This window comes from Micropterus dolomieu, linkage group LG18, assembly GCF_021292245.1.
Source record: "Micropterus dolomieu isolate WLL.071019.BEF.003 ecotype Adirondacks linkage group LG18, ASM2129224v1, whole genome shotgun sequence".
Lineage (NCBI taxonomy): Eukaryota > Metazoa > Chordata > Actinopteri > Centrarchiformes > Centrarchidae > Micropterus > Micropterus dolomieu.
In genome coordinates, this window is record NC_060167.1 from 21,749,913 (window position 1) to 21,776,771 (window position 26,859).

The following is a 26,859-nucleotide window of genomic DNA, read 5'->3' on the forward strand; positions in this document are numbered from 1 at the left end:
TTTGTCCATATTAAATATGTCTTAGTGTGGAAGTATGAAAGGTAACAGTATACATTTCATCCACACCAAAAGGTCTTCATCTGGCTTAATTGACCAAATATGTTTATATGTCCTGGCCTATAATTGGAGGTAATTAGTGTCAAAACATTTTTAGAACCAAAATTAACTTAAAAGTCACGGGGTTTTTTTGTTGTTGTTTTTTTTTACAGATTTTCACAGTAATCAAATATGTAGTGTAGTGTAAATATTTCCAAGTGCTTTAATTACATTTTGACTTCTCTCCAGGTGGGTCAGAGACCAGGATTATTATCTCAACACAAAGTAACACAAAATGATGGATATCAAGAACATGATTATTTTATAATATGCATTACAAACTTGCTACACAGTGTGTAAATCTAAAAATATTGAATCAATCCATTTAGCCTGACTTTAGATAAATAACACTATTCATTTTATTTACTTTGATCACACACCATCATCACCATCTCCGTCTAGATAACTGCCATATACACAACTAATAATGCGACATAGTGAAAATGACCTGCATCAAAAACATTATTGTTAAAAAAATAAAAAATAAAGACTACCATAGAAACTGTTATAAAGTATGGAGATCAAAGTCTTCGAGTTCAACATCCACAAAGAAAAACACTACAACACCTTAGAGGGGCACTTCAGTTTATTAACCAATTATTGGTTCAAGTAATGTCTTGCAGAAGCAATTACATTTGAAAGGGAGTTGCTCATTACTGACACCATATGGTGGCATTTGTAATATAGCTAAAAGTACTGGGCAAGACATTTGCCCAAACTATTCTTAACTTACATCTTGCATTACTTTGCACTGCAGAAGTACTTTCAGACTCCATTCCCAACAGCTCAACAAAATATAAGATTTATAACAGACATTAAATGTTAGCCATAAATTGCATTTTAGCCTGTAAACATATCAGTGCATAGAGTGTCATGTTTACATCTGCTCTACTATACAACTTCATTCAAAATGCCTATATAACTGCAAAGGCATACAGTACATTCCTCCTACATATGAAAGATATTTTCTCTCTGAGGGACAGGTTTATATTAGCATTACCGCTTGAATTAAATAATGCAGTATGTAAAACTGGGAAACAAACAGAAAACAGGGTGTTGTTCGTAAACAAAACAGTGCAAACATTTACAGACATTTTAGATATGTAAAAATCAAGATCAAGAAATGAAAAAGGTAATCTTTTTGTAAGAGTAAAGTAAATACAATGTCAGTATGTGTCATATCGAAAGTGCAGTCTACCAGTTTTACAGTGTGCAAAATATAAGGCACGTAGAAGAATGAATAATTTGCGCATCATGGTAGGAACATCTGCACAATAAAGACAATAGATTTATTACTAGAGGCAAACAGCATAGCCAAGCTTTTTAGGAAGCCCCTTATACAGAGGGAATGAGGAACTTTTCAAAGGACCTGCTTCTTTCCTTGAGTTGACTTGGTGCTACATGTTCAGCTCCAGCAGGTACCGAAGGCGACACTGGCTCTCTTTGTAGATGAGATATTCACTGTTGCCGAAGAAGCTATCTGAGAACTGAGGCTGAGCTATGGGCTCACCCTGAGGCACAGCAACCCTCTTGCCCTCCAGGGTGATGAAGGTGTCCTCAGAGGGATCTGAAAATACAGACATTGACAACTTTACCAAACAAATCCTGCTGCATGATATCATTTAACACAGTGGCTCTCAAATGCTCTTATTTCTTTCTATATTAGGGTAACTAGAAATGAGAGTAAATTTTTTATTGAAATAACACGATCTTGAACATAGACCTTGTGTTGCTTTTTTTCGCATTTTTGTCTCTGGAGTTAGTGTTGTACAAATTTAAAAAAATAAAAAAAACTTCGCCCAAACTGAGTTTTTGGACACCAAAGTGTCCCACAGTGAACTTGAGAGCAAGTTGAAGGAGCACTGTACCTGGCTCCACTGATCCTCGTGCCACCACACTATCATAGCCTGCAGGAGGGTTTTTCAAGGAACAGTCGTCTTTGGTGATGATGTATTCTTTGCCGAGGGCTACCTCACTCAGAAACATCACTCCCCTATTTTTAGAGGTGCGCACTACAAAAATACATGGCAGAAAAAAATTTGACTTTTTAAACACCATATTATCATTATTAATGCAATCAATTTCCTTATTATCTTCTTCAATGCCTGTGTTTTCATACAGCCTCACCATAACATGCAGACTTGCTGTTTTCAGATGCGAAATAAATACCGGAACCAACACGTCCTCCTGAATGGGGCATTATCCTCAGGCCGCTCTTTAGGATAGCAGCCACCACTGCTATGTTTGTACCATGCCACAACAGACGGCGGTTCTCCAGACTATCATTCTCGCTAAACCGCTCTCCCTGCAATGTGCAACACATGCATTAGGTCACAGGACTTCAGTCTGCTTTATCACATTAAACAAGATTGACTGTAGTTCCTACCTCCATCTCTCGATCAACTTCCCAAACATTGACAATGTTTGGTTTACAATAGCCACCTGAAGTCGCTTTCAAGTATTTTTCTATGATCTTAAAATGCAAAAAAAAACCAAAGTAAATATTTGTTGACAAGAGGACACCATCAGTGGATAATGTGAGATCAGTCAGTACTTTGTATTTACTGAACGTTATTATCACTTATGACACAGTACCTTGAATATTTCTGTATCCTTGTCCATTAGAGTCAGTCTGCATTTAAGAGACTTATAGTCCTGGTCTAGAGGGTGAGGAACTGTCTCGATCATCTCTTCCTGAGCCTTTTCAGTCTCTGACTTCAGAGTCTGGGCAAGCTCGATGTCAGCCAGCACCTTTACAGAGCATGTAAAAGGAGAGCGACTTCAGGACTAATAAAATATCATAGAAAGGCCGCTCATTCCAACATATAATCAGGAAATAAATCTCACCATAAGCATCTCTTTCTTCTTCTCCACAATCTCTTTGCTGTTGATGGTTGGCGGTCTGTTACGGCCGAAGTTGTGTGGGACTGTGGTAAAGAACTTTGAGGAAAGTTCTTCCAGGCGTGCTTTTCCACTTCTTTGGTTCATAGCTCCCTCAATCTCCTCCAACACTTCAAACCCCTTTGCAATCTGCATCTTACTGAGTTTGCCCAAAGGCATCTTTTTGATGTCTGCATATCACACACACACACACAAATCCCAACCAGACAGGTTGTTTGTATGTTTTCCTTGTTTTCACTAAGAAAAGGTATGTCACGTTGTGTATTTTAAGGTGCAAAGTGTTACTTACTTACAAAAAAGAAAATACCTTGGAATAACAATGGCCTTGTTAGCAAAGTCCAAGACACTGATCAAATACTGTATGTTCAAAATACTGAGATAAGTGTTGCGTAAACTCCAACCTTTGGTCAATCATTTACATGTGACATTCTGCACTCTTTGATATTGATCTTGAAGTTTTTCACATTTCTAAGCACTACTTTAAGTCAAGCTAAATATACAGAGTCTCAGAGATTTTCAATTTAGCTGCCCAATTTAGAGCAACAGGCGATCTGGCCAAACGGACATGTTACAGAACAGGTATTAAAGTACACTGAGCCTTTACAGTCTGCTTGAACCTGTTAGATCGTTTGGTAAATGGAGACACACCCACCTAGGTTCATACATTCCATCGCCTCTTTGAACATGTCATTGCTGAAAATTAACTCGATGAGGCTCTTTGTAGCCTTCTCAAGGGTGCAAGGTAGAACTTTTTTAGTGACGTTGTCAGTCTTTCCGTCGACAATGTCCACCTGCAACATTAAAAAGTACAGCCAGTGAGATCTGGCTAGGGTTGACACTGAATTTCAAACATTTCAAACATTTGAAACATGGATAGTGGTAACTGACATTTACATTACCTTGACCTCAGCATCCTGCTCTCCATCCACCTCAATCAGGGTGTACTTCCCAGGGTGGGAGACAAAATTTGACCGCTCGCACCAGTTGTTCTTTGTCTTGTCCTTAAACTTTTTCTCAAAGTCCTTGACAGCACGCTCAAGGTTATCAAAGGGGTTGAGTTTGCTTTGTCCTGCTTCCCCCTGAATTTAGATTGGAGAAGAGGCAATCAGGGGCAATTTGCTCTATATAACTAATTTAACACACTAAATCTGTTGCAGGGCACACTTACCACTCTACCCCATCTGTTCCATGAATAGTATTTGTTGTCTGCTTTAATAACTTGAATGAGATAAAACTTATTATTGTTATGTCCAATGTTTGTCTGGTTGAGCATGCAGTCGTAGTCATCGTATACCTGGTGGAGACAACACAGAACATATTTCAAAATTATTATTCTCTTTAAATATGACAGCATAAAATTCAGTATTTGAGTGAAGTTATACTGTGCAGATGTCTTGTGTTACATACAGCATATTTCTCACCTCTCCACAGGCTGACAGTCTGCAGTGCTCATCCACCTTCCTGTTCCTTTTCACCTGTGGCCCTGCAGCCAGAAGGGCCTCTTTTGCAGAGGTGAAGGCATCCTTGACCTTTGGTGGCTCGGGTTCTACTTTCACCTTCTTGCCAACTGCTTTGGCAGCAGAAGCAGATCGTCTCTTTGGTGCCATGACCAAGGCAGGAAAACCCTGCACAGAAACTTTCCATGTTGGTCATTTGGACGTGATGCCTGGGCAAGCTCAGACATGCCAACACTAGCCACCGGCTAACCTTCTCTGACTGTCCAGCAAAACAAATTACTTTCCCATATACGTAAGCTACGTCAGCTAACCTGCTGTATTCTGCCATAACTAATAGCAACTGACCAACCATTTGCAGTTTGGATGTGTGTTGGAGGGCCTCCGCCCTCCACAGTTTATTCCAAAGACAACCTGAACTCACCTTTAACCTTAAATGGTCTCGGTCAGGCTGGGAAAGAGGACAGGAGACGGTCAGACACAGGGTCTCCTCGCTGCTGAAGCTGTCCCCGGGCTGGCTGGAGGGTGTAGTCTGACTTACAGACGGCAAGTTTACATCCACGTTACAGTGAGGGGAAGAGGCGGAGCTCAGCTACTCTGTTGTCCTCTTCTTCCAAGCCTCGTTGTCAAGAGTTTCGGCGACGGAACTGGAGAGCTAACGGCTACACCGCCACCTAGCTTGCTCCGGTATGTATTGTTCTCTGTTTTCTATGCCTCTGAAAGCCTTCAAAACAGAAATAATGGGAGTTAACGTTAATTTAAAGTCCGATCTAATCTCCCTTCACCCTTGCAGATGCAGTGTTTTCCTTTACAAATGTTAAGGTAACATATCTTCTGTTATAACGTTACATTTATTCATTTAGCTGACGCTTTTATCCAAAGCGACTTACAATCGCTATACATGTCAGAGGTCGCAGGCCTCTGGAGCAACTAGGGGTTAAGTGTCTTGCTCAGAGACACAATGGTGGATGGGTCACAGTGGGGGAGTGAACCCGGGTCTCTTACACCAAAGGTATGTATCTTATCCATCGCGCCATCGCCAATAAACATCTGTAACGTTAAGTTTACTGTTCACAGAAAATGTATGCTTTGTTATTTTAAAGGATAAGCTAAAACATTTTAAAATAATAGCAAACTATAAAAAAGTCGAGTTATTTTTAAAAACTGTTATTTGTCAACGTTGGATGGAGGGCCCTTAAATTAACCCTTAAATTCCCTGATTTAGCTACTGACATCAACTTGTCCCAGTTCAGATCATTTTTTTAATTTAACAGTAAACTCAAATGAGATTTGGAGATCAGGGTTGCTAGGGAGCGCAGTAACAAAACCAGAAGAGCTTGCTGTAATTTTGTCTATTTATGATATTAAAACAAGTATATCTTATTGTAAATTCCAAAGGGAAAGACAAAGGAAAACAATATTCCATGATCTGCCTATCTTCTCTTCTTCTCTTATGCTAAATTCACAAAAGCATCAGAGAAGACAACTCAGAAGTGTGATGTAGAGTAAGTGCACAGCTGGGTAGTGTGTGTCTTGTGTTTGTGTTTAAAGGTGGTAAATATTTTTAGCTGTTATATAAAAAGGTTGACTTAGAAAGGACTTATTAATATTACTTGTATACATATTAGTAAATGTTATTATAGGTGGCGTTGTTAGCACCATTTCCCATTGCAGTCTCCTGTATGTTAATTAGATACACTGTGGATTTGTTGGATGAGGATGACTCTCAGCAACTGAGTTTACCAGAGCTGCTGCAATCACCCAGGTAATACTGTAAGAGAAGTGTCTTCTCATAATTATGTTTCTATATGTTTAGTTCACTATTCTTTAACCTTTACATACATATTGACACTTTGTTGTTATAGTCACTGCAAGGACACATGCTTATATAGACATTTATATAATAACAGTAATTTGATGAGGGCCACTGAGCAGATCTAATAAAGTAAGATGATTTTCTGTGTCCGCTTCCTCAATATGCAAATACTTTATTTACAGCAAGCCCCAGGGCTGCTTACATGTTGCATTGTGCAAGAGTAGATCACACCATTTGGACACAAGATGGCAGTGTTTAATCACTCTATGGGTCTGTTTTCCAAAACATCTGCCTCACGCTCACAGGGGTAGTACTGACTGCTGTGTGTATTCCCAGGACAGCTTTGGTGGATTTTATCCCTTATCAGCAGATGACGATATTTGTGCTGGTAATTTCCATGTACAGACTGTTTGGTCATGGCAGATGGTGTAGATTAAAGCTGATAAATAATAGACAGCTCATATTTCAAACCCAGACCGAGTTCATCATCATATATTTTAAATAGTCAGGGAACTTGACTATATCTGAATTACACTTCTTCCACAGGAGTCTTACATTTATTCAAGGCTTTAAGGCTGTGTCTCAGGAGGTTGAGCAGGACGTCCATTCGTTGCAGGGTTGATGGTTTGAGCCCCGGCTCCTACTGTCCACATGTTGAAGTGAGCAAGATGCTCAACCCAAGACTGCTGGATCAGTGTCTCACGTAGCAGCTCTGTCACCATCAACAAATGATGTGAATGGGTGTAAAGTGTTTTGTCCAATAAGGTTGAAAAGCACTATAAATGTGCAGTTAATTTAGCATATTATAGATATTAGGCAGTAGGCAAATACACAAATGTAACATGTAGCAATGTTGCAGATTTGTGCAAGTCACTAAGACTACAAAGTTTATTCCATTAAAGCATTTTTGCAAATACTATCCTCTGAAATGTGCATCTCATGATGAAGTGATAGACTATAAGTCATTTTGGCATTAATAAAAAACACATTTTATTTACATAAATTACAAGAAAGCACAAACTGGTTCACCAAAATCTACATTAAAAACGTCTTGTATATGTTACATTTAACAGATTTACTATAATTTACTCCATCATTGCAAGTAGAATCTTAAAAAAAAACAAGGTCTATATGCGACTTTATTGGCATCTCATTTAAAATCGCTACGAGTCAAAGAACAAAATAAAATAATCGGGACATTGTACTCACAGCACTTTGAGGACAACAAAGTCAGGACAATCGTCTGTGTGACCTCTTTAATATCTGAGACACCTGATTCAGGACTATTGATTATATAACTCTGTTTACAATGCTTGGCAAAGGAACTCGGCTAATCTTCACAAGGAGGACGTTGTGGAGTCCACCACCTCTCGTCCGTTACACACTGTTGGAACAACATTGGAGGCTGATGCTGCAAAACATAAAAATAAAAAATAAACTCCAACTTCTTTTGGATTACACAAACAGTACAGATGTAGCACGTAACATATGGCACATGACCCTGCCATTCCTTTTCCACAGTATAGCTACTAAAGCCCAGAGGACCGTGTGCTTGCAGATGAATTAGCAGAATGATAAACAAGTAATGGAATCTGGTGATATGTGGTTATGTGTGTAGAAACAATAGTGGGCGCCCTCAATCCTCCAATTACTGATTTATAAAAATGACGAAGAGGTCCTGTATTTTATATAGTGGAAATTTTCCAATTTTTTGTATAATGGAAGAAAAGAACACTTTTTAGTTTGCCTGAAGGTAAAGAGAATACAACAGCCAGTGTTAGAGGTATAGCCTCGCTTAGTGATAAAGTAGTTAAGAATAATGTTACAGTTCAGTAGAGTTATGATGTATTCCTGTGTACAGTGATGTTGTTGCATATCAGGTGGTACCTTGAGAGAAACTGGAGCCTGGGCCTGTGGTGACGCTGAAGCGTGTGGTGGCCACTCTGAGAGTGCTGACATTCTTCTGTGGCTGGAACAGGATGATGTGAACCTTGGGAGAGAAGAGGCAGCCCAACACCACAGACCCACTCAGACTGACGGAGATGCACATGGTGGTGGTCTGCACCTGGAAGAGGAAAGACAGGTGAGAAATTCACTCTTACAAAACAAAACCATGGTTTGCTTATAGGTAGGTCAAGCCCTTACACCTGCATCTACTGTGTATTTTACAGATATTACTCGGTGATGCTCGATGATTTGAGTTTATTTTCATGTAACAGAAAAGTAAACTTTCAATGACATTGTTTTTGGTATTAATTTATTTTTATTTTTTGGTATTATTAACTGTTTGTTACTCTATAGTGCTGATATGGCTCTGAGGAAAAGGTTAAAAACAACCAAAAACTGTTAAATGAACTCTACTCATGTGAAAGAATATTTGTTTTAACAAGAAAGAAGCTAGATAATAAATTCCAAATCAAAGCAATGTGCAACAGATGAGGAAGGAGGAAGCTGGGACTGCTAAAGAGAGGTGTTAAGCGATCTGTTTATTTGCTTGTCAATCAACTGCTTAATCCTCGCTTCCCTTTTCCCCCTCACCCTGCTCACATCTTGCTACGTGTCATCGATCTTCATTACCAATCTCCTCGCAGGTTTCTTTTTGTTTTTTCTACCTGAATAACAGGATATAGCCCAGCATCATGTGGTGTGTGGCAGGTGCATCCCATTTTCACAAGGCACAGCAGGTGTCTGTCATCACCCTGAATGCTAATGCTGTTATTAAAATAATGTCGGCACCAAGTATTGCGCTGTGCACACACTGTTCTGCAACAAAGATAACAAGATAATAGCAAATACATGGCATCCGTTTGCTTAGGCAGGGATGTAACTGACACAAAGTCAGTTAACCCAATTTTTATTTACGGAACGGTTTAATCCTTTTACATAAATGTTTATCAGCTTCTTACTCACTTACAATGCCTAGCTACTCATTTCTGTAATAGTATTGATCAAATGATATTAAATAAGATAAAGATAGGAACTAATTGATACAGATATGATTAGAAAATGATTTGATATTAAAGTATGTGATATATATGTTTGCAACATAGTGGTCACTGAAAGGTCATAGTGTAACACATAATGTGAAATAACTACATCCCAGTAATCATCTCTGTATCTTGAGATGTATTGAGGGTCGCCATGTGCAATGAACAACAAAATTAAGATTCACCTCATGCCACCTCTGAAATACAGTACACACACTGATTTGATCAGGTCCTCGGTTGAGATGTAAATTGTTAAAAAAAAAAAATCCATCATTATCATATTTTTCTATCGTATATCTGAACTGCATATTTGGACACATGGAATAAAGATAACTCAGGTGACAGTCTCTACATAATAATCAGAGCAATACTGACATGCACAGAGGCTACTTACTGCAGAAATAGTTTTGAGTAAAACCAGGGCCATGACTTCATAGGAATGACCTGTTAAGTGGTTTTAATAATTCACAAGATGTTGCTTTGGAAGAGCAGAGGACAGGGAATCTGCCTTTGCAGTAATATATTTTTTCTGCTCAAGTGTGGAGAACTGGATGTAGAGCATGGCTACTACGATTTCTGCTCATCTCTGTTCGCAGTTGTTGTTTGTTTTTTTTGCTGTGTTTGGCCTTTGAAGGTATTGTTTTATTTCCCAAATACAGCACTGCTGCATCAAACATAAATAATCTCTGCTGTTTTCAGGTAGCTTTATTCCTCCAGAGAATGTCCTTTTATTTGGCTTTGTGCTGTACATTTATTGAAAAGCTTTATTGGATCAACCAGCCACAAGCCAGTCTTGGTATAGGCTGGCATGGATGCTGAATTGACAAAAGATCTTGTTAATCTCTTTTTTTTTTACCGTAATTAGCCATAAAATATGAGTTAGATTACTGAGCATTTATTGTAAAATATATTTTTATTATATGAAAAGGAATTCCATACCTGATCCCCACATTTTGATCAGCTATCTATAGAGTGTACCGCTGTAATTGTATTTCCTCCACTAATGCTGCGTTGCCGGATTGATTCCTGTATTTCCTCTAAGGGCTGTACATAGAGAAGTACTTCCTGAGAGCTGATACTCGCACTATATCCAGTTTGTGTGAGACAACACCATCAATGGGCTCTGTAGCAATCTAGAGCCAAAAATATTATGTTAAAGGAGATTAAAAAAGATTAAGAAAGGTTGGTCTTGAAAGGATCTGTTTATGTGATGGGCAGCAGATGTAGGCAATACTTTGCAGATGTAGTCTTTAAGTACTGTCTTCAGTGTTTTCATAGACGTGCTGTGACTTTTGAATGCAGTGGCTGTTTAATCAGTTGTGTGTGCTGCTGAGATGAGATGGCCAGCACTTGCATTTGAGGAAAGCCCTGTCCCCCAGGGCGTGTAGAACATCTTCAATATTTCATCTGATAATCAAATGTGTTATTCATGGCTCGGTAGATTTCATGACAGACCACAATCATGTATTTGTTATTCAGCTGGAGATTTGCATCAGGCTGTGGCAACGCTTTGAGTGGCGGTGTAAAACTAAGAGAACACTAGTAATATGTCCCTGCCTGTAAAAAAACAAGAGACTCTGTGCCAACCAAGTTGCTTCAGTAATTATTCATAGGTCAAAGGGGCATTTTGCGTCTGTCTGATGAGCCCGTTCTGGCTGTGAATTGCTCACGTTGCCTGGAGGGCCTGCAGGGAGGGTTCCTCTGAGCCTCACTGAGGTCCCAGGACAGAGGGCACAGCTGGGACTCAGCATCCCAGTCTTTCACGCTCCATTCCACACAGCTACGCACAGAGACACACAGGGACATTCAGCTCTCTTTAAGCCCTTGTGGTCTTGCCCGTCTTTGCTGTGTTTCTGCAGAGGCGGCTGTGTCAGGGGATTCCGCTATTTCTCCCTTCTGCCTCTCTCTCTGTGTTCAGATCCCAAAAGAATCAAACCCCACGACTCAGGCCACCCTTTTCTCTGAAGTTCAGTCTAGTGAACAGTATGTTTGTGTGTCTGCAGATGACCATCAGCATTCATTCAGCACACAGGGTCAGAAACTGAACATATTGCTATCTATCTATCTATCTATCTATCTATCTATCTATCTATCTATCTATCTATCTATCTATCTATCTATCTATCTATCATTTTATTCTTCAAATGGACTGTGTGCCTGACTCAGTGTCAGTGGTCTCAGTAGAGACATTGTTGTAGATGGAGTAGTTTAAAACCTTCTTTTTCCAGGGTTAGGTTTAGTTGTGTGGAAATTGCTGGGGCTGGAGGGATAAAATGACTTCCTGCTGTAAGCTTTCATTTTAGGGGTGATGTGAAGGAGCTGCAGTGTCTTCCCTCCATTTCACTTGTTCATTTTAACCAAGCATAGACTGTTTATGTGTCTTTTGTTCCTAGAAAACCTAGAAACAAATGACTGACAAAACACGTAAGTTATACCACCACTAGAACTGGGGTTTTGTTGTGCAAAGGCTAAGATATTTGGCAGCCTGTTACACTTCTCCATGACTTGAGCATACATATTTTATAATTTACTTTAACTTCATTAATATTTAAACTTCAAAGGTAAAATAAGGCTGCTACTTGTCTTGGAGAGCACCTGACTAGTTTGCAGCTAATTATGAAGATTTGAAGCAATACACTAATAAAGAATATATATTCCTAAAAGCCATGGGCAACACAGACACAGCTGACTGTTGAATCAGTACTAGCTGACAGTTTGTGATTTCATGCATATATAATCCAAATTCAACCCCAGTAGAAGGATTATCTGCTAGGATGTATTCTGCTCAGATTAGGATCCTAAAGCCATCTGAACAAATAATTTAATACAAATCATTACTACAGCATTCATTTAGGAAAGACATTTCATTGATATGAGAAACGTGTGTAGTGATTATTTTACAGGATTACATGTGCACACTTGTACGTATGTATGTATAACCTACGTAACTCACCCTGTAGTCACTGGCAGTAACGTAGAAAATAGGCTGGAAAGCCAGCCAGATGATGCAGGTGGTGTACATGGTGAACCCGATGAACTTGGCCTCGTTAAAGTTCTCGGGGCATTTGCGGGTCTTGAAGGCATAGACCGTGCAGAGGATAATGAGGATGCAGTTGTAGGTTAGAGACAAGAGCATGCTGGAGTCCTTGCTGTTACACTTAAGAGTGACCACGTCTCTCCTCTCTGGGCTCACTTCCTTTCTCACCCCTGGGGTCTCCACCAGCAGCCAGACCACCACCACTACCAGCTGGCAGGAGATCAGAGCACCACAGATGGCAACCTGGGAGGCCGGGCTGATAAATCGAGGCCGCTGCGCTCCGTCCTTCACCCCGCTGAAGATCCGAGCGATGCGATTGGTCTTGGTTAGGAGGGCTGAATAGCACACAGCAAAGGAGGTGCCTAGGCCGAGCCGGCGCAGTGTACAAACTGCCGTGGATGGTTTGGCAATGTAGATGAAGGTGATGCTATAACACATCAACACTCCCAGCAGAAGAATATAGGAGAGCTCACGTCCACTGGCCTTCACCACGGGTGTCTCATTGTGTTTCAGGAAGAGACCAATGACGAAAAGCGTACACATCATCCCTAGACAGGAAATGGTGACGGGTCCAATGGCCCAGGCATCTTCCCAGCGGATGTATTCCTCAGGCAGGTCATAACAGCCAGACAGGTTGGCCAGGGGCCACTGTCCAAAGCTGCAGTCAGCACAGGTGAACTCATCCTGCAAATACTGGTAGGACTGACAGGGGATACAGATCCAGCAGCACACATCTCCAGGCTGCATACTTTTCACCTCGTTCTTCTTGCAGGGGTCACTACACTGAGAGGTTGGCGCAACCAGGCCAGCCCAGGGGATAAGGCTGGTGTTCAGGGTCAGGCTCTGAGCCCAATAGCCGACCTTACGGTAGACATAGTGTCCGCCTTCTTTGTGGTAGTGGAAAATGTTGTAACGGCCAAGGCTGTCCCCGAAGGCATCAAAGCGGACTACATTCTCTGTGTCTGGTGGACGAAATGGCGCTGAAGGTGAAAAGAAAACAAGAAGGTGTTAGAAAAGGGTATAAGGGGGCCATCGTATGGCAAATGCAGCAACAAAATTGTCAAAGTGAAAGCAAAGCATAAATATCAACATTTGTTTATTAAACATGTCACAGTTGGACAGTTTTGGAGCAACAAGACCTGAACTTACATCTTCTCTAGAACAACGTCATATTAAATTAATCTCTTTGCTTATTTATGTGTCTCTGTTCACATTTTATTTGTCTAGCAGTATAGACTGAGCAGTGACTGACGGGACACAGGTGCATTTTGTCAATTTACATGATCGAAGCCACAGCTTGAGTTCCTGGATTGAACACTGGAATGGGAACAGGTGGCACATTATATATAATAATGTTGCATTTTCCTTATAAAGTTTCTTTTAGAAATCAGCTATCATTATCAAGTTTAAATTGACTTCAGTAGAAGTAGCAGCACAAGATTTCTGCATACAGGTCAGAAAATAGTGCACTAAGGGTTGCAACTAACGATTATTTTCATTATCGATTAAACTGCAGATTATTTTTCTTTAACTGATTAATAATTTAGTCCATAATGTTTTGGAAAATAGTTTAAAGAATGACTGAAGTGATTAGTTGATTATTAAAATACTGTAGCTGCCATTCATTTTTTTGTGGCTCAACTAATTGAATAATCGACTTATTGTTTTTCATTTAATTGTAAAACATGTAATGATTTCCTAAGTGTGAATATTATATTAAAAAGCCATTATCTTATATATTATAGAGTATTAGAATTCCTTGTTATGTAGCACTTTACATGTTGTCTATTATATCTAATGATATTATGTAAAGTTAGTGGTCCACCTGTTTCTGTGTGTTTTCTCCTGAGGGTGTTGTGATGCCTGCAGGGACTGACTAATTTAAGTCCTCTAATCTAATTTTAAGTCTCTGGATAGTAAATCCTTTGGGTATTTTTTTTTACAAAGAACAGAAAAGCACAGCTGGATAAGAGCACCCCACCTCTATCTCCCATCAATGAAAATGTCAGTATTTCCATAAATCGAAGGATCGAAAGACAATACAGTTAATTTACGGAAGTGAGTGAGAGCATTTGAATTGTTGGGGTCTGTCATTTGTGATGTGTGGGTGTGCTGATGCAAGCACGTTTTATGTTGCAGCTTTGTGTAGACAAGCAGAAAATAAGTAATGTTTGCGTGATTAGTATCTGCAGTGGTCAAACTGAAGAACCTTTTCTCTGTTCACACTTGAGCCAAGATGTATGAAAAACAGAGCCTCCAAGCATGAGGGTGAGGAAATAGTTTCATATTTGCAAATTGAATCATTACAGAGCTTATCTGCAGCTGCAGTGTATAAACATGTAGAATTACTCTTGCAGTACTTCTACATTTTATATGAATTGGTACAATGAATCTAAATTGATATAACCTAATTTGGTAGCATAAGTACTTGCAGAGTGCACTTGGGGAAATTAAATATTATATTGATGTTTGTATGGCATTTCATACAGATGACGGAATACAGAAAGAGAAAGTAAGCTGCTTTACAGCATGAAAACTCACATCTGTTTAGCAACATTTTAATAATATTAGTTCACCAAGATTGTACTCACCCTCAAACTTGACCTTGAGAATGTAGTCCCTGTAAAATTTTCTGCCGTTGCCAGGTTTGAGAGCCTCACACATCTTGGTGGAGTTGGGGCATAAGGCCTGCCTCATGTTATGTAAGGCAGCAGCCATTGCATAGACAGCATTCACAACAAACATGATCTTGGATTCTGGCTGAAACGGAACCTCGCGGAGTGAGTGCTTCCCACAGCTCAGATCGTGGAGGCTGCATTGGAACTGGTTTTCCCAAAACTCTCTGAACCAGGGATTCCTGGTGTTGTTATACGGGTGCAAGGCAGTGAAGTAGTCATTGAACTGGGGGATCGGATAGGAAGCCAGTTCAATGGTGAACGCCCCGTCAGCCACAGCCTCACTGCCTCTCACCACACTCTCCTGCGCTCCCCAGCCGTCACTGGCCACCCAGGTGAAGGTGACGTTCATGCGGTTGGCTGCCACCAGCAGCTCGCGGGCGTCTTCGCTGCGCGTGAACAGGATGACCACCTTGGCGTTGGACTTCTGCTGCAGGGAGCGGATCACGTTCTCATAACTCCAACGGCTCATGGAACGGCTCACCTTGGCTGAAGTTGCAATGCAGATCTGGCGGGCACGAGCCTCCTGCTGGAAGGCATCAATGCCAGTCTCGCCATAGTCACCTTCTGATGCCACTGTCGACACGTAGGTCCAGTTGAAGTAGCGCAGGATCTCGGCCATGGCCTTGGCCTGGTAGAAGTCCGGTGGCACGGTGCGGGCAAAGTAGTCATAGCGGGTCTTGTCACTGAGCTTGGCACTGGTGGAAGCATAGCTGATCTGAGGAATTTGGAAGAGTCGCAGTAGGTTGGCCACCTAGAATAAGTGAAAGACACCAGAATGAATATGTTTGTTACTTGAATCAGTCGTGAAAGAATATCAGTAACTGGTACTGTAAGTATTACTATGCATTCTATAATGATACATTAATTGGAAAGCTGGTCATTAACTTATTACAGTTTACACAGAAAACATACACCTGCCAACTGTGGGAATTGTTTTAATTGCTCATCATTAAAAAAATGAATGAAACTGGCAACATGTTCCCCTGCAGATGCAATTAGTCTCACCCCATTCAGTGTCTTATATCTTCACAGGATCCCTGCTGGGCATTTCACAACTTACTGTAACTCTCCTGCTGACTGAGTGGCGAGATCCTACATTTAACAATTATGGGGACTGGCTGTCTACCTCATTTTTTCTGATCTTGATTGCTGTCAACAATGTTAACAACTAAATATGTACGGAGGACTTAGTGGCTACAGGTGTCAGTCGCAATGGATAGAATTTGTTTTACTATAAATGTGAACACATTTTCGTGCTCTGCTGTGGTGAAGAGATAGAAGTAGACAAGGAGAGACAGCGAGGGGTTGAAGGCAGGGATTGGGAAGGGAAAGGAAGTCAAAGTATCAGAGAATGTTGAAACTTTGCATTTTCTGTGTAATAGGTTTTGTCAGTGCCGTGAGTGTGCAGAAGCAGCTACTGACTAGCTTTTGCTTCAGGCACTTCTGTGGAAGCCTTAGGAGAGCCAGTCTGATCAGAATCAAAATAATGCCAACCTAAATCTGGTTGACTTTAATGCTGGCTCTCACACCAGCAGCTCACATCATGGCACAACATCTTGAATGCCAATGAATCATTGCTGAGAAAGCCAGAGAGGAAATTCACATTCAAATGCATCCACTCTAAGTTTAATTCCTATATTGTCAAGTATGAAAGTATGATATGATACACATGGAATGGGGCAATTCCATCTTGTCTCTTTTACCCAAATAATTGTAATTTTGTTATAACTATGGATTACAACAAATTATGCTGTTGTTGTTGGAGAAGAATCCCTGCAGCCACTTGCGGAGCTCCTCAACTCCGAAAATATTCAAGCACATTTTTGTTCCACCATCACTTCTCGTAAAACTGTCTATTCGAAATCTACACAGCTGATTTCTCACCTCAAAACTTCTCAGAAGTGGATTTAGTGATGAAATTCCATAAGAAAACAGTAAAATATTTCTTTCTGTTGCTGGCCTCTGTCTGGCGCAGGCAATGATGATGCAGTGAATAGTGAATATTCTCTCTGACCAATCAGCAGTCTGTTGTGTTTTCACGTTACATTTTAGTATCCCTCAGCTCGCTTGGAACCTCCACAGAGGTGAGGTGATACGAAAAAAAGTACCTGGAAGCAGGTACAGGTACAAAATTTCTACAATGGAAAACCAAACAAAGGCGTGTCGAGCCAAAAGGCCTCCGCTCAGACTAGCTTGGTTTGAGGGCGTGCCTGACCCCAGCTAGCCGCTTGGCAAGCTTTATGACGCGTTTTCATTGTGACGTCACAAGTAAAGGAAGTGAAGGGCTGGACTACAAACGAGCTGTTTTCAAGCGGTTCAGAGCAGAGTGGGAGATGGGAACTCCCTTTGGGCTGTACTTTTCACTTTGCAAACCTGTTACATGCACAAAAAAGATATATAACTCAATAAAGGAGAGGGTAAAAGCCAAAAAGCATAATACCACCTCTTTTAAGACAGATTAACCTTGCCAGGACAATATTTCATCTTAGATATACTTTCACCACAATAGTATTACTATATCTATATCATATCTATAAAATTGAAGGAAATCATTTTGGATTACCATGTGATGCTTTATATGCTGTACTGTGGGATTACAAACAGAGTAACAGGTGGTTGTGGATATGATTAAGGAAAGTTATGACTTAAATACATTTTGGTGATGATAAAACAAAACCTTTTCTCTCAAGTGACTACTGTAAATCACAATTAAAAGGCACCCACACAGTTATTTTAATATACAATTCCTTCCTGCAGCCAGCATGCAAATTATAGGTTTGTATTTGTCACAGAATTGATGGATTACTTTATTTAGAAGGAGACCGGTCTAACATATTTCAAACATAGACCAAATGTGCAGTACACACAAACAGACAGGTCAAGTCAAACCGGATTAACAGACACTTCGGTGATTAGTATGCACCCCCACTGAAAAAGAGGGCAGTACACTGAGACATTACAATAAATTTAGTGTGATGTGCCTCAATGGATTTTAATCATGGGATCTTTGTTATTCTGCAGAATCAGAGAGATACATATTAAATGAGCCAATAGCAGTGATTTCCAGAACACTAGATTTATTGGAATTAATGAGAGAACGGTTCACAGAACGATGAAATGCAACAGCACAATCAAGAGCGACTGGACCGTTTTTTTTACTGCCACCTAAACAATGTCATACAGAGGCAATGTTAAACAGATTTACCAGTTGGTCATTTGAGCTATTTCTGTCTCATCTGTGGTGTAGCAACTGGAATACCCAATGGAGAATGCAGATTATTGAAACACATGAGTGAGCATTTCATATCAGTTCAAAGGTTGGTTTCCCCTGAGAGTTTCAGGTCAGCTGGAGAAACCCTGATTATGCAGACAGGCCTAATAATCCCATTTCTACATAAAATTGTCTCTCTCCTTAAACTGCCTTGACAGGCCTTTCTCAACATGCGGTGAAACAGCTGGCAGCAGCGTGCTTTGCTCTCTTAGGACCAAATCAACAATGACACATAAACACGTCTCTGATTAATAATTCACTCAATTCTTTATCAAAAACTGCAAAACATATTCTCCACAATTCCTTCATAATTGCTACATCTTGGATTTAGCTGTGTGAACTTTAAGTGAACTGACAAATCACATAACTTGCTCATTGTAGACACTGTAATGGAAAAAGAATATTAGGAATTTTTATTGACATTTTCCCTGATGTTTCTGCGCTGAAAAAAGGAAATCCCTGACTACAGAGTTCAGCCATTAACGTTGTCATTACATTAACATGTGATATCACTTGAAAAATCTTTTCCTTCATCTCTCAGGCGTCCTCAGCATGTGTTCAGAAAGTAAACAGCAATATGTTTGAGGATTGCTGGCTTGATAGAAGATGACATTCAAAATTGTAATCCAGAAATGCCTTTCCATAATAACAGTATCTTGTATTTTTGAAGGACGTGGCAGTTACAGTTTCATTTAAAAAGATGGTAAGAAACACGCTAACGGATGAACAGGTCTGTAGGTGGTATAGATAACCTAAAGCTTGATATATGTGCCCATAGATGCTGACTGAACAGTGAGGGTTTTTAAATAAATTAACGACTTGATAAAATTGCGGTGATAGATAAAGAGTGTGTGGGCACATTCTGGTTCCCGTTGGTATGTTTTAACACAAAGGCAGCCGGAAAGGCTGAGAGGGCTCCTGTTGGGAAGATACTGGAGGTTCTGGTGGGATTTGAATCCAGGCCAATCAGGATACATGTGATTCTTCAGCCGAGGGTCTTAACCATCAGTCTTTCTTGGCACAGAAGGCACAGAACACATGAAGGTGCATCAACGTATCGGCAAATGTACGTGTAAGTACGACTTTGCATTAAACATTGATAACAAAGAACTAGACCAAGATGAACAGCAGTCAACTTACACCTTTGCCTTTCAAAACATTTCAAAACAAAACATTCATTTAACACTCAGTCATCTAGTCAAACATATTTTATTTTAAACTAGACATTTTCTTTGTAGAACTGATGTCTGAACACTGTTATATTTAAGAGACGTAATACTTAACTTGTAATATAAATTTCGGTATTGGGTGCCTGAAATTTGGCTGTGTTTGCTGTAGTGAATGAGTAATTTCTTTGCAGGGTATTAAATGGAGCTGTATGCCAGTTGAGTAATCCACTTACATGTGGCTTATGGAGGTTATAAAATACAGTGCCAGACCAATACAATGGGCTTATTGGGAATCATTATATAGATGTTCATATGTCTTAAATGAAAAGCCAAGACCTATCCACCTGCCAAAGCCTGTGACTGACACATTGTGAGATGTGGATTCCCTGACCAAGACAGTGACCATGTTCTTCTTTTCGACAACTGATGATCATATATGATTTGAATAGACTTCTTTTTTATGCACCTTTCCCCCGAGGCGCCCTGCTAACTAGTTGTAACTGCACAAGGATTCTCACTCAAGAATCTCAACTGTAACGGGTTCAAAAGAGCACAAAAGTCCTGGAGCTTGAGATACTAGAGGACAAGAAGAGCTCGAGGTATAAGTGGCATGACACCAGAAAAAGCTGAGCCAAAAGAGAGAGAGAGATGTGCAACTCACTAAGGGCTTCTATGGCAAGTTTATACCCAGCAGACATTGTTGTTCAGCAAATTGCTCTTGGAGGGCATTGTGTCTTCCTGCCTACAGCTGCAGGTTTTAAGGAGGCTGTGAGAACGTGTTTCACGAATTCTGTATGTGCGCACAACATATAGACACACATTGCTGTTGTACAGTAAATTAATGTAATTGCATGTGTGTGTGTACAGGAAATTAAAGTGGAAAACAGCCTTCACTTAGTTTAGTTTTGTATTAGATTCTTTGTTATTTCAACTACTGATTAGTTACTACAAAAGCTACTAAAATGACATGAATGCTGCAGTTTAATCATTCCACTGTTTATTAAAAGCAACTGTACACTATACAGAACAGAACTAGTATTTTTGTGATATTATTTGTGTTTGTAATGTTCACGAAAAACAAGTGGTAAGGCTTTTTTGGCCTTTTTCATTTTTATTTAGACAGAAGTTCGGACAAGAGGACTGTTATGGGTTATGGAATTTCAGAGTTTACTCACAAGGGGTGTGTGAACACAGACAGACTCCCAAAACCTTGTTCCACCCTGTAGGAATTGTTGCTTGCATGTTAAGCAGATCTTATTTGTGATTCTTTCATAAGACTTAACTGGAAGCATATTTTAATACCATTATTTCTTAACCGCCTGAGGTTTTAGCCACACGGCATGGCTTCCAGTCTCACGCTTTCAGCTATAGGGATCATCCTGCATCAGACAGCACTTTATTTAATTAAGGAAAATTAAGAAGTGACCCAGTGTGGCTTTGCGCTGCAGAGTCTGTTACTGAGGAGATTACTGTGAAAGTGGTTTCCTCCCGAGCAACGACAGCATAGAGGACCTAGTAGCTGCATTTGACACAGAGACACCGATTAACAGGATTGTTCTTTTCAGCTGTCGTATACTGTTTCCATAGAGATACCCTTAAGGCACCAGCGAACACCATGAGCTAGAATAATTCCGACTGCCCATGTGAAATGTCAAAATACAGTTGTATAACACAGCATAATAGCTATTTATACATGGAAAAAAAAACTTGATAAAAGTCCATAAATTTTGCATCCTAAGAAAATTACCAACTACGTTTTAGTTTAGAGAAATGTGTTACCCTGAAGAATGCCAGTGTAGAATTTACTGGTATAGTTGATTAATTATAGAAATGCTTTGCACATCACCAGCAAATTTCATGTACTGCACTGATGCTGTGTGTGCTTAACATACTGTTGTGCTGAATGAGAGGATTAAAGAGAAAGAAAGAAAGAAAGAAAGAAGTAATGTGAGGAGAGACACAGTTGGGGCAATAGTCAAATAACAGCGCTAGAGATATATAGGAACACAGAAGAGAGTGCCCTGGTCCAGGAAATATCAGGCCTACTTTGTAGCGATGTCATGATTTTTTTCTACATGAAAAGCCCATCTGCTCTTCCCAGAAGACTGTCTCAGTGTGCTTCTACAGCAATAACACTGTATTCCCAGAGCAGCAGTCCTTAGCTCCACTCAGTATCACACATACACGGCCCACTGCAGCACTCTGAAACACACATGCAAACACATACACAGGAGCAGACATGCATGCAGATACAGCGCACGCATAGCGTATAGTTAGATACTGAATCATTAGTAGTTTATTTCTTATGATTTAGTTGCTTGGCAACAGTTTCAACAAGGTGGAAATATGAACTGTTAGATACCTAGAGCAAGGATGTTTTTTGATCAAGTCCTGCCCCCTCATCCCGCTGGATAATGTGAATCTCCTTTACGCTGCAGTAGTCTTTCAAAGTCCCCAGCAACTATTCAGACTACACCACATGTTAAGCAATGGCTGCACTTCCATTCATTTACAATGTCAGTAACTCAGCTTTTCACGTGTACTCGCTTCCATTCATTTCATTTCTTTCTCCTCTGAGTCGTCTGTGACTCAGTACAGTATCATCTCTTTACAGTTTGCTCTGTTCTGTCAAACATCACAGGCATTGTCAGTGTGACCTGTTAAGTTTCAGGTCAAATAAAAATCCACCTTCATCAGAAACCAAATTGGCGTCCAGCTGATTTTATGCCATCCTGTCATTCATGTGCCAAATCGGGGAACATCCACTGAGTTCATCAGGTGAACATGATGTGTCTTTCAACTGCACAAATAGTGGGTTCTGCCAACCCACTGAATAAACATGTGAATTATTCACCATTTTGGGAACACGTTCTTTACTTTTATCCATGAATAATGCATTTTCGCTGCATGGCTTTACTGATACGCTCATTCATTATTGTTCTCTCTAGCATGAATTCTATCGTGTGTGTATCCATGGTTAAATCCTTGGTATGACGCACATATGCTCCACAGATCTACCTGAAGATTAAGACAATGCTATATAACAGGGTGGTTTGTGGATGATGAAAAATCATATTCTTGAGCTCGCTGAAAGCTCATAAATTTACCTTATTATTCCACTCACACAGTTTAGTCTGCAAATGTCAAGCAGTGTGTTCATATCAGATTCTATATCTTTAAATTCTTGCATGCGTCCTTGTGAGTGTGTCTTCTCCTGTCTCACAAATCAGTAAAAAATGAACACATTTCAGACGGAGCACTAAAATATTTCAGTTGATTCACAAAGGTACATTACACAATGGGAGCTTTCATCCAAATACCATGGAACAAGACAAGTTTCTACTTCCAGACATCGATTTTTGTGCACTGCTCTGAAGGATCAGACTAGGGAATTTTTCATTGTTTGCAGACTGGTTCCAGAAATGATCTGTGTTTCATGCCTGGGAATAGTTCAGTGAGCATTTGAGTATTTAACATTCCAGAGGTGTTGTTCCTCTAATGCACCCTGGTGATTATCATGTTTTTCCTGGGGGATGCTCTCTTACCAGTGAGTCATATTGAGCTGCACAGACTGCTGTCGGGGTAACAAAAGTCCCATCCATGGATTAATCAGAAGCCAGCCCTGAGGCTAGATGTTCCTGGACTGTAATTGTGGGACATAATACATCTCTGATTAACCCACGACTTTAGGACACTGAGGAGCAATAACACTGATGTTCCCTCTATAATGCAGCTATAGCCAGAGAAATTCAGATACTGGATGCAGACTGTCAGTGTTTTGGAGATTGTTTATGATTAAAGCATTTTTGCTTTCAGTACGCAACATCACTGCTGAATGTCTTGTACTGTAGGCAAGCATTTATCTTGTCAGTGCTGCAGCTCTTCACACATGAATGAAGATGTTGAATACACTGAACATGTCATCACAAGGTCATTACTCACCTTGCACTGATAACCTGCTGTTTAGATAGACCACAGGGAAGATGTTCAAGGCTAAACACTTGAATCACATAAATATTTCTGTAAGTAGATTCATTCAGACTGGCCAGATGGCATCACAGTCTTCCCTGTGACTGTTTAAGATACAGGCTTTTGATTCTGAAGTGGTTCAACGCCATATGATGCCATGTGACTCACTCCATCCACCCCTCAAACCCCCACCCCCCCCTGATTATATCTGCCTGTCACTCTCTCAGTGTTTCTGTGAAACATGAGCTCCCATCCGATCCCTCTACATCCTCTGTGTGCAGGCACACCTCTGCCAAACCACCAGACAGCCTAGCAGCAACCACAGATGGGGAAGTCAGGACTTAGCCTGCAAGAGCGTCACAGAACTTCGGCTCCACACTTAACTCAATCTGTGCCCGTGTAACGCCAGCATGGCTGGGCTAGGCCTGCAGCCAGATCCGCCCCCATATCTGCGATTGTCACACCATAACACCAGCAGCACAGCAACACGCTCCTTCATTGTGACAGATTTAGACGGCACTCGGCGTTCTCGCCACCTGTCACTTCACCATGTTCCACCATGTCGCCATGGCGATAAGGGTCTTCTGATAATGTTAGTTGTCCTCTAACTGTCTTGCCTTTCGGGTGAAATATCCACATCTGACTTAACTGCCTGCCGTTCACGCAGAAGGGCTGGTTGCCTCAAAGGTCTGTGGCTATAGATTATGCACAACCAGGCAGAGACAAAGGACAGAAACATTACGGGATGAGATGGTATCTGCAGAACGACCAGCGGCAAGCACAGAAATGCCACACGTTCACATGCCCCAAATGCATAGCTTTGTGTAATAACATTGCCCCCGAAAACACAGCAGCACATGTAAACAGACACACCTCGTCTTGTTTTCAAAGGGCACATCTGACACAGCAAATCTTTAAAACATCAGGTGGAATAAATCACTTGCAAAGATCACAGTTCATTTTCAAAAGCTGATTAAAAAAATAAGGCATGAGCAAATTAACAGTTCCCGGAGACTGAGTGCAGTTGTCCGGAATGATTAGATGCTCACCAGCCAAGAGAAAGAGCAAGAGCTAGCCGACCTCGTAACTGAACTGCATTACAATATGGACGGTAATTCATGGTGAGAAAGGGAACTGTGTCCTGTGGTGCACTCCCGCTGATGAGGAAGATTCAGTGAGAAGTTAGGGCAGACCTCAGACCTTAGGCTTGTAATAGTACAGCCATAAATTACCACAAGACAGGGGCGCTCTCTAAGGAGCCCCAGATGCAACGTTTCACTAAAATTGCAGCTCGTTTATCAAATCCTCTATTTCCATACTGTACTTTTCACCAGGAATCCCAATATAGGTGCTCTGAATCCTCCTCTTACATCATATCCCAGGAGCTCTCTACCTGTGTAAGGTATCAATATACTGTACTGTATGTTTGGCACTGTGTTTTGTCAGCAGGGTGACAGAAACATTTGTTTTGGAACAACAGAAAACAGAGATGTTTGCAGAGTTCCAGTACGATCGGGGAATATTAAACCTAATGTAATTTTAATAGTAGCATTTACTCATGCGAATAGAAGTAGTTATATGAAATCATTTTTTTTTTTTCAAAACATCTCCAAACTTGTCTACAGAATACAGACAGGGTTTTCACATGCCCACTTGGGAAAACGCTTGTATGACAGCAGATAGACAGTGAAGCAAGCAGCTATTCACTGTTATTAATTTATTGTTGGTATATCAGTGCTGACATGTCTACTGCTGGCCACTGTTGGCTAAAATGTATGGAAGCATGCCACCAGCAGCCTATTGTCCAAAAGTACCCGCCAGGGAAAGCTGCTAACAGCAGACTGCCACTGACAGGGGATCCTACAGTATCTGTGATTTATCAATGATCTGAAGCCAATTATTATTTCTGGATAGGCAGCGGTGTGTTCCTTTCTCCAAAAAAGCAGATATCTGGAACACGAGGCTGCGTGTCTCGAGTGAGGTGAACCATACCTTTCAGCCAAGACAGCGGACACGGTCCTCTGGCTGACTGAGCCAGGATGACGAGTTTAAGTGAATGCTTTAAGGCACGTATATTTGTGGAGATGTACAAATCTCAGTTCCACGTGACACACTGTCTCTTCTCACAATGACTTGAAATTACACTGACGTGGCAGCCGTATTACAGCTGAAGATTCGGAGACCCAATTAGCAGAGCTTTCATCGCATCAGGTTGAGTGAGCCGAAAGGAGCACTGCTGCTGAGAGTAATCATGCCGTCACTAGTCATCCTGTCAGCCAGTCCCGAGCATAACATCTGTAGCACGTCTGCCTCTGACAGGGTCGCGGCTGAAGTGTGAATTACCGGGAAATAGAGAGAGATCTTCTAAATTAGATCAGCCAAGCATATGGGCATGCAGGTAAACAGATCCTCCTTGCGGAACCAAAACTCATTAAGTCCCTGTGTTAACATCTCGCAAGGGGTAATTGCACATGGTACTTAGGTCTAAATGGTCAGTTAAATATGACCATCCATCACACTCTCGCTCTTCCTTGTACTGCTTCCTCTGTTTGCCTCGTTCTCTCTGAAGCCCACAGTCGCTGCTAGTTAAATACAACTTCTGTAATCGCACAATATGAATGTAGCTTTTGACCAACTCCTTTCATGGCAAACAAAAGATGATCTTTAACAGCAAATTTAAAATAAATTACAGACGCAGTGTAGAAAACCCACCCACTCAGTTAGTGTGTGTTCATTAGAGCCTACCTGAATGGAGACATCACTGTAGGAGCCTCCTATGACCCCAGAGATAGCCAGTGGGACGTCATCATGAATGGCATAGGAGCCATCGGGGCACGTGTACTCACTGTCGTCCACTTTGGTGAGGGATGCCCTGACAAACTCCAGAGACTGCTCGAGAGCGTAGGTGTCCTTAGAGCAAGTGTCCAGTATATGAGCTCCCAGTCTGATCCCAGGTAGGATGTGCTCATCCTTGTTGATTTCATCCAGCGCCAGCAGCATGGCCTCCAGTCTCTGGATCCCTCTCTGAGCATTGATCTTCCCACAGTCCTCTGCCCCCTCACCCTTCTGGTGCACAGGGAACAGGCCGCCAATCATCAAATCTCCGTCCAGTGTGATCTCCCTCTTGGAGTCAGTGTTATAACCCACCACAGGCAAACCCTGGGGAGCCTGGGCAAAGAGAGAGACACATAAGCACAGCAGGCTGAGGTGGGACAGCCAGAGGGGTCGGGGCACAGGGCGCACCCCCAACACAGGGGATTTCCCCAATGACATATCCTTGGGCAAAACAAGGTCACCGTCCTGCCTGTGGTTTCTGGTCAGCGTCCAGTCAGCTTTTGATGACGGCTTTGAAGAAAAGAACAGTAAGGCGCAGCAGCACCAGATTTCAAAGCACCAGTGTTTTTATTCGGACAGAGGCCATTTACAGCATCAGTGCCATCCCTTTCTCCTCTTCCGAGTTTTTGAAGATTACAGCCTGCAG

General features: G+C 41.1%; 2 protein-coding genes and 1 long non-coding RNA gene across 17 annotated transcripts; 1 reads left to right on the forward strand and 2 right to left on the reverse strand.

The window, feature by feature from the left end:
- Positions 1-664: 664 nt before the first annotated feature.
- Positions 665-5,264, reverse strand: parp3 (poly (ADP-ribose) polymerase family, member 3). The gene is made up of 11 exons (XM_046076562.1): positions 4,876-5,264; positions 4,419-4,622; positions 4,166-4,291; positions 3,897-4,076; positions 3,650-3,788; positions 2,944-3,167; positions 2,692-2,847; positions 2,483-2,569; positions 2,224-2,401; positions 1,965-2,108; positions 665-1,663 (listed from the first exon to the last, which is right to left on the reverse strand). Exons 2-11 carry the CDS (start codon positions 4,602-4,604, stop codon positions 1,494-1,496), a joined length of 1,590 nt encoding a protein of 529 aa, XP_045932518.1. The 5' UTR covers positions 4,605-4,622; positions 4,876-5,264; the 3' UTR covers positions 665-1,493.
- On the forward strand, positions 4,513-13,484 carry LOC123987568. Of its 15 annotated transcripts, none has more exons than XR_006829158.1 (7): positions 4,513-5,138; positions 5,245-5,273; positions 5,923-5,956; positions 6,145-6,216; positions 8,129-8,350; positions 12,478-12,712; positions 12,805-13,484. It is a non-coding gene; the product is annotated as an uncharacterized LOC123987568 (long non-coding RNA). The 15 variants fall into 15 exon arrangements; XR_006829162.1 differs by lacking the exon at positions 5,923-5,956 and having other exon boundaries at positions 4,519-5,138; positions 12,805-12,987; positions 13,064-13,484; XR_006829155.1 differs by lacking the exon at positions 5,923-5,956 and having other exon boundaries at positions 4,518-5,138; positions 8,148-8,350.
- Positions 7,302-26,651, reverse strand: grm2a (glutamate receptor, metabotropic 2a). The gene is made up of 5 exons (XM_046076561.1): positions 26,124-26,651; positions 14,883-15,720; positions 12,208-13,271; positions 8,155-8,332; positions 7,302-7,678 (listed from the first exon to the last, which is right to left on the reverse strand). The coding sequence occupies exons 1-5, from the start codon at positions 26,649-26,651 to the stop codon at positions 7,605-7,607; spliced, it is 2,682 nt and encodes an 893-aa protein (XP_045932517.1). The 3' UTR covers positions 7,302-7,604.
- Between the last annotated feature and the right edge of the window lie 208 nt (positions 26,652-26,859).